The sequence below is a fragment of the Haplochromis burtoni genome, unplaced genomic scaffold (assembly GCF_018398535.1).
Source record: "Haplochromis burtoni strain Fernald_Lab_line unplaced genomic scaffold, NCSU_Asbu1 Contig_99, whole genome shotgun sequence".
Taxonomy (NCBI): Eukaryota; Metazoa; Chordata; class Actinopteri; order Cichliformes; family Cichlidae; genus Haplochromis; species Haplochromis burtoni.
The window spans coordinates 1,176,427-1,184,427 of NW_024582460.1; the positions used below are offsets into that span (position 1 = coordinate 1,176,427).

An 8,001-nucleotide genomic window follows, 5' to 3' on the forward strand; every position below is an offset into this window, starting at 1 on the left:
TTTGCCGATGCCCGTGATGCCGCCCCCCACCACGATGCCGCCCCGGGCAACCGCCCGTGTCGCCCGTATCAAAAACCGTTACTGTAGGAACCACAAGTAAGCCTGCAGTCTGGAAGTGAAATGCTCTACTGTGAGGTCTTGAGATAAGATTGCCACTACCAGCCTCAGAAACCAATAAACCTTATATGTCACTGCAACATTATCCCATTAGTCTTTAGCCCTGGAGATACTTTGCTATAAGATTCAGAATACAAAGCGCAATGACTGCTTTATATGTGATGGAAGGTTTGAAACCAAGATCCAAAAGGCCAGAGGGAGTTGGTTTGTTGGCAGCTTGTTATTAAGAGTTAGTTGGCTATGGCCGTAGCTCAGTCAGGTCTTGGGTTAAAAAAAAGAAGTGCAATATGTCCATAAGTGAGGCTTTATAATCTAATAATAAAAAAAGAGTCAGAACTCTGGCTGCTGGTCTAGAACAATAGAATATGTACACTAAAGAGCCATCCTTAATAACTCTGATCAGCCACTTTGCAGCAACTTCATCAAACAAAGAACATCAGTACTGGAAGACTCCTCTCTCTCTAAAACCATTCACACCCACAGCCATCACGCATTTTATTTTTCATGAAAATAGCAGATGAGCTATGTAAGACATTACATTTCCATTTGGGATAAATAAAGTTCTTATGACCTTTATTTCTTCTTTTTTTTAGAGAATAAATGATATGTTTTTCAAAGACTTGTCAAGGATGAATTCCCAGCTACGAGGGAGCAATGGCACAAGGGGAGGCCCTCCCGAAGCTGAGACTGAGCAAAACTGGAGAGATGTCTGTTAGAAAGAAGCATCACACTACACCAGCATCAAATGGCTAATGGTTTTAATAGCTGAACAAAACTAATCTATATCACATATCGAGACTTCAACAAGGAGTCTGAGGCATAAAGAGCTAAAAACACCAGGACCTGACACGGTCCACACCTTTTAGCTAAAGAGCCACTCAATGATGGACACTCAGCAAAAACAAATGGGCTTTTAGGGACAAAAATGGGTGACTAGAAAGTCATAAGGTTTATGATTTTCAGCAGAAATGCTGTGAGCAACAAAAATATGAAAAAGGTTTTCTGGTCTAAGGGACAACACAGACAATTCTGTTCATTTTACAAGTAGTTTTAATCCCATACTGATCTTTAGTGTATTCTATAGTATTCTTGTAGTAAAAAAAGTAAAACAAGAGCCAGACTTGTGACTTGTTTGAGAAGCAGAGTGCATCAGTGTTTTTATAAATAAAGAACTGTGTGCAACTGAGAAGCTGTGTCGATGCAATCTGTGCCACAATACCATTCTGTTCAAAATAAACTAATAAAAGACTGGACCGATTAAAAGCCTTAATTTCTACATTCATTTCTACAGCCACTGTTTCCAATATTAACCCCCCCCCCCCCAAACAAAAACCCAACGTAATTAAGAATGAGTTAATGTAAAATAATCAAACTTTATTCGCGAATAAAGCAAAATACAATTTCTTAATTAATTCAACATCACAAAATAAAGGCTTCATTTATACTGTTTTTAAGATGTTTTATTTTAATTTGAACCATCCTTTTCCTCTACTGAGGAGATGAGAATCTGCCAAAGAACAGGATGGACTTGGTCTTATTGTGTCTGATGAAGAAGAGGAAGGGGTGATCTGCTCTGAAGTGTTCCTCCCTCAACATGCAGAATGCTACCATTCCAGCTGTGGCTGCAGCGGCCTCTGTGCCCTCCTCGTTCACCTCCACAAAGGCCTTGTGGGCCACCGTAGACAGGAAGAGCCCCCCTTCACCGTTCATGCCAGACAGGTCAGCGCTTCCTGCACAGAACACGTTCTTCATACCCAGTTTAGCCAGAGGATCATTCAGCTCGTAGTCTTCCTCCAGCTTGAACTTTGGTAGGTGAACGACAACTTCTGAATCAACTTCCATGTTTTTCCTGTCGGTCCATTCGTTCAGCCTCTCCTGTGTTAGCTCCTTCTCCAGCTGGAACACAGTTAATACATTTTATGGCATCTTTGTTGTTTAATTTTAACATTGTAAACATCACCTGAGAGCTACTCTATAGTCATAAAACTTTGATAATAAAGCAAAACGCTGGCTTTTCTTTATAGGTATTTATTACTATAAGTTCTTTACCTTCAGCAGAGGGTCTGAGCCGTCTGAGGACTCTGCAGGTAGAAGAACAAACATGCTGAGCTCCTCATTCACGTAGGGCAACTCCAGGATCTGCAGACCATGGTCATGAATGTAGTTGTAGGGCAGCTTCTTCATCTGGTACATCATCTGGACTGGTACGGTCTCATTCTGACAAACAGCAAACACAAGAAATCCATCTTATTTGAGTTAAATTGCTTTCTCTGTTTAAACTGTATGTCCCCATACTTAAAACAGGATTACATTTAATTTTTACCTGTTTGATTTTAAAGGGCATCTCTTTGGTGTTTGCCTCATCAAATGGGTTCCTCCAGTTGCCCTTGAAGTAGATCGCATTGACCAGAGCCAGTCTGGTATTTGAGCGTACTGTTCCTGGCTTCAGAAGGTCTTTTATCTTATCTGACAGGAAATACAGAAAACACAATATTTCATTATAATTCACAGAGGATGCTAAAATGATTCCCTGCTGTTCAGGCTGTGGAAGATGCACATTCTCACTTTCTGTCTGCTGCTCGACCCAGCTGTTGATCGCTGCTCTGCACGCCTCTGGAGCTCCGATGAAGTCCACAGTCTTCAGGTCTGCCTGGTAGTACTTCTGTGTGGCTTCAAGGAAGTCCTGCAGAGAGCAGACATCTGTTTATTAATCCAGTCTTTGTAATGAAGAACTTTATGAAGAGAATCATTGATGTGGACACTCACTGGGAGGAAGTGGGCAGTGTTTTCTCCATAAAGACGGTTGGCTAGTTTCAGGATGTAGGATGCAGATGGTGAGTTGATGTCAGCGTTCAGTTTCTGGAAGTCTGCATGGACGCCTTCACCTGAGCTGAATGAGAGGGCCTGTGTGGCATTGAAGACAAAGACTGAAAGGATGTGACACTGAGCCTGAGCGACCCTAATGTAACCATTTATGGTCCAAAGGCAGAAACTGGACAACTTTATTCTTTCAGCATCATGTTTAATAATAAGCCTTATCGTGAAACTGTTATATGCTGTTAATATATTTAATATTTACTTTTCATGTCTATAGGAGGCTATTATGATGTGTTATGCTAGACTTTATTATTCATGTGCTTGACCACTGTCCCAGTTTCCAAAAATTCTTATTGCAGCTAAATTTTTGTGGTTTAGGGGAGGGGAGGAGCAGTGGGTTCAGGGTGTGGTGTCAGGAGAGGCTGACTCACACACCTGACCATCATCAAATCATGTCTCTCCTTTTAAGGATGTTGCTGGGACCGGAGTAGGAAGCCATGTGGAGTGCTGAAAGGAGAAGGCATCTGAAAAGCTGCGCGAACGAAGTAGGTAAAAAAAAAAACCATGTCAAAAAAACACCTATAAACGTTTAACACCCGGGAAATGGCCTAGCTTGCGGCTATGCAGCGGGAGAATGCTTCAGTGTTTCACCGCCAGTTGGAACAGCTGCAGGACCAGTCGAGCATCTGAATGTAGTCGAGCATCAGGTCGCTCGGGCTGGCTATTTGCCGACACATCTGCCGCTCCCAGCTGTGTCCCACTACCATACGGGAAAGGGAGATGGCCCCCATGCCTTCCTGGAGGTCTTTTGGGCCACAGCGGAAGCGTCCCATTGGCTGGAGGAGTTCTTCACCACCATGGCCCACCGCCACGGAGCTGCGAGAGGCATTAACCTGCTTGCCTCTGCTTTTTCTCCACAGGTCCTGGTGGCTACACACCCTCTCCTTGATCTGAGAGGGGTATACAGCGTACCAGTAAGGTGTCAAGGGGGTATACACCAGGCCTTGGTGGACATGGGCTGCACGCAGACCCTGGTTCACCAAACACTGATTCGAACCAGGGAATTGTTGGAGGCAGAGTAGGTGGAGCTTAGCTGTGTGCATGGGGACATACATGAACATCCCATAGTGCAGCTGCAAATTAAATACAAGGGCAAAACACATAGAGTAAAGGCTGGAGTTAACCCACAGCTGACACATCCCTTAATTCTGGGGACAGATTGGCCGGGGTATAATAACCTGCAGCGTCTGTGCTGCGCTAAGTGGTGATGTGGGGGTCGTGTGACACTGCCGGCATGAGTTATTCACTCCTGGAAGAGTTTCTGCCGGAGCAGTCTTGGAAGGACACCCTGCGCTCAGCCTTCAACCAAGTGATAAAAATTAATGTTCACATGGTGCACCTTGAAAAAACATTTTATTTAACCAAAATAAAAACAGAAACAACACTTTTGAAAGAAGAATGAGAAAACTGGGATACAGAAAGATGAGGGAACCCTAAAATCGGTCACATTAGCTCAGCGTGGGGGAAAGAATCTCATCTCGCAATAATTTCTATTGTGAGTTTTAGATTTTCTTAATGTACGAGCTGTGATCAGCTGATCTGGGCTCGTGTTGCTCTGAGGTTTACTGCTCATTGTGGATTTACACAACCAAATTCAACAACATGTCAGCAGAAGTTGTGCTGGCTGACTTCCATCCTCTACACTGGCAGTACACTGTTTATGTTGTCTTTATACTAGACAATAAAAAACTGGAATGAAGGAGGAATTCAGTTAATGCTATACTGCAATCTAACCTGTTTATCCTGCACTAAACTGCAGAGCATTGTAATGTAGTCTTTAAATAACACAGGTCGTCTACCTCAGTTTGATTAGCAGCACAATATCATCAAAACAAAACAGCTAGCTCTCTTTCTGTTCTCCCTCTGTGAAATTCAGCAGCTGGACCTTTAGGTAACAACACACTGTGAGACAAACTCCACACAAACAGTTTGTGTGCTTGCTGATATTTATTGAGCTGATAGAAACCTTGCCTTTAAGACTACCTGCCACTCAAAAAACATCACTCCCTTTATGCTTGCTACTTTCCAGTATTGCTAGCTAGATGGTGAAGTACCACAACCACAACTTATGCAGATCTGCTCTCATTCCACAGTTGTGGCCAAAAAAAAAACAAAAAAAAAACATAGATAAACAAAAAACACTGACCCATTTTACCCTCTCAGGTTCAAATTAAGTTTTTGTTGCTAATGCACAAAAGAATACCTGCAGTGGTATTTCTGAGTAAAAAAACCCCTCATAAAATATGTATGTGGGGTAATCAGATTGTTAGCTTTTAACTGTTGCAAATCTGCAACGCCTGCCTTGAGAGGGTTAACCACTGAGTAAGGCACTTTTGAAGCTTCTATCTATTTTAATGCGACATCAGAATCAGAATACTTTATTAATCCCAAAGGAAATTATGGGTTACAGCAGGCAGCACGCTAATGGCCCTTGGTGATTGACGTATACAAATATGTACATCAATCTTTCAAGATTTGTATCTATTAGGGATGCACTGATACCGATACTGGTATCGGGTTTCGGGGCCGATACTGTAAAACGTGTGTGTACTCATACTCGTAAAAGTTAACCGATACCATGAACCGATACCAACTTATTTCATTAGAAGTTTTAGATTTTAGATTGGCCACTAGGGGGACATCCCGCGCTAAACAGGCACAGGGTAGGCGAGTGAGACTGGCGGCTCCAGATAATAAAGAGAAACTGGAGGCTGCTGTAGCTAGGCTAAACAAAATGTCAGCAGTGTGGCCCGGAACAGCCAACTTTAGCTCAGGTTTTGGAAAAGCGATGAAAAATGTCAAGAGAAAATTCACGGGCAGTTAAAATAACAGAGGCTCTGACTCATTTTATCGCTCTGGATGACCAGCCAATGCCGGTCATGGAAAACATAGGATTGCACTGTCTTCTCAGCGTACTTGTACTCGAGCTGCGATATGAAATTCGACAAGCAGTGTGTGCGCGATGTCAGTCCTCGGTTTAACGGCACAGTGGACTGTTGAGGAGTTTGTTCCTCAATGCCAAATACTTTCGTTATTTTGTTTGTTTGTTTGTTTACAATATGGACACTCTGCAATAATTTAAAAGTTTATTTTATTCTCAAACCTAATTTGTATTTATTTTATTCCAAACAGAAGTGTTTATTTATTATTCTGAAAGCTCGAGACAGTGCCCAATAGTTCAGTGATTTTTTGTTAAATTACAATGTAGACACTCCGCAATAATTTAACAGAAGTGCTTATTTTTCACTTGAAAATTTTTTGTGGTCATTTTTATTAATATTTTATTTTTTATCGGCAGAGAATAAAATAAAACCTGTCTTCCAATTCATTGCATTTGTGTGTGTGTGTGTGTGTGTGTGTGTGTGTGTGGTAGAAGTATCGGTTTTTGTACTCTGTATCGGCAAGTACTCAGATCCAAGTATCGGTATCGTATTGAGCACTTCAATGCAGAAAGAGTCTCCAAAAATAACCCATGATTTGTTTGTGCTGTTGTTACACACATTAGTCTCATTTGGAAGTTAATCATCTTCTTTGCAATTTTTTTAAATTGAGGTTTCTAATCCAAATTGTGAAACTGATACTAATATCATTCATTCATTAGCCTGCTGCCTGTCACACTGGAGATTAAACTGCATTAGATGAAACTCTCCCAGTATAAAAGTCATTATTCTATGTAAAGGACAAGCGAGGATTTATAACTATGGATTAAAGCTGTCAAAACCAAACTGTTTTTTTAAACTGAAATTAATGTTCACCTGCCAGTTTTTCTTTTACAGTGTTCTGTTTTTTAAGCAAACAATAGATATCTTGTTGAGAGGCGTTTATTGAGGTCAAAGTCCAGATGCTGTTTCAGTGCCTCTCCCAGGACACACCTTTCAGTTTATGGTTAGGCGGGTATTTGGGCCAATACTGATAGACTAAGTGCAAAAGTCACAAGATATATATATATTTTTTTAACTCTCATAATGTATCACTACTTTATTTCGGACTACTAAAAGTTGTGCAAAAATGCAGTGCAGGGAACAAGTGACAGTGAGCTGACCTGAGCCATCTGAGCTGCAGTGTCTCCTTTAGCTCCCAGGTAGACCATGGCCAGGGCTGAGCTGATGCTCAGAGGAGAGACAAAGATGTTCCCGGCAGAGTCTGCCTGGCTCAGAGTGCGGAACAGCTCCAAGGCAAAGGCTGTGTTTGAGCTGCTGACGGCGGACATGGCTGACGACGTACGGTTTTCCTGTAAAGTGCAACAAAACTAAAAATAAATAATGCACTATACGCATTTTGTCATGTAACACAATCCGCAATGCATATGAACCTTTACATTTTAAACACCCTAAACCGTCACTACAGAAACATAGAGCAAATTCAAAAAGCAGCTGAATGTAAAACACGGGATAAAAGTATAAGGCAAGTTACCGGGATTTAAACCGTCACACGTCAACTTTAGCGTAAATACGCATCTCAAATACAGCTCGTCGCTCGATGTGCGTTGTTACGAAAGCAGAAGTTGTTTTTACATTACCGGATGTTCCTGCGGCTGAAGTACGGTTTGCTCGCACAAAAACAGGGAAAGTGAAAGCAAAACGTAAAGGAAGGCAAAATGTCCCCAAAATATCCTAGAAACGGTGAGGGGATCCGCAGGCTGACCGCTGCTCATTTATACAGAGCGCACAGCGTGGTGTGACAGGACAGGCTTCAGTGTGGGTGGGTGGAACGCGTGAATGGGCGATAAGTCACTGACGGTGACAAAACACGGTATTATACTGAGGAAGAAACAAAAATGCAGTTGGACAGAGCTGTGGACATGTTTGTACAACCTGTAGAACACCACACTGTGCTGTCGGCACCACACAAAACTCCCATCCACGTTTTTCACGTGTGTTTATTTAATATATGTTTTTTTTTTATACTGTTCAAAGATTACGTGGTGAGCTTACCAAGACAAAACCCCACCGATCTACCTGAGTGGCAACTAGCGTAACACTTGCTGATAAAGCAGAGTTCACTTTT

General features: G+C 42.0%; 1 protein-coding gene across 1 annotated transcript; it reads right to left on the minus strand.

The window, feature by feature from the left end:
• Window positions 1-860: 860 nt before the first annotated feature.
• Window positions 861-7,692, minus strand: LOC102290039 (leukocyte elastase inhibitor). The gene is made up of 7 exons (XM_042223019.1): window positions 7,514-7,692; window positions 7,037-7,225; window positions 2,884-3,021; window positions 2,683-2,800; window positions 2,441-2,583; window positions 2,167-2,334; window positions 861-2,013 (listed from the first exon to the last, which is right to left on the minus strand). The coding sequence occupies exons 1-7, from the start codon at window positions 7,646-7,648 to the stop codon at window positions 1,606-1,608; spliced, it is 1,299 nt and encodes a 432-aa protein (XP_042078953.1). The 5' UTR covers window positions 7,649-7,692; the 3' UTR covers window positions 861-1,605.
• Between the last annotated feature and the right edge of the window lie 309 nt (window positions 7,693-8,001).

Coding starts and splice junctions, on each gene's coding strand:
- LOC102290039 (XM_042223019.1), bottom strand. CDS start 7,648: ATGAGCAGCGGTCAGCCTGCGGATCCCCTCACCGTTTCTAGGATATTT. Junction 2,801..2,883: donor ACACTGCCCACTTCCTCCCA/GTGAGTGTCCAC, acceptor TGCTCTCTGCAG/GACTTCCTTGAAGCCACACA. Junction 2,584..2,682: donor GGTCGAGCAGCAGACAGAAA/GTGAGAATGTGC, acceptor ATTTCCTGTCAG/ATAAGATAAAAGACCTTCTG.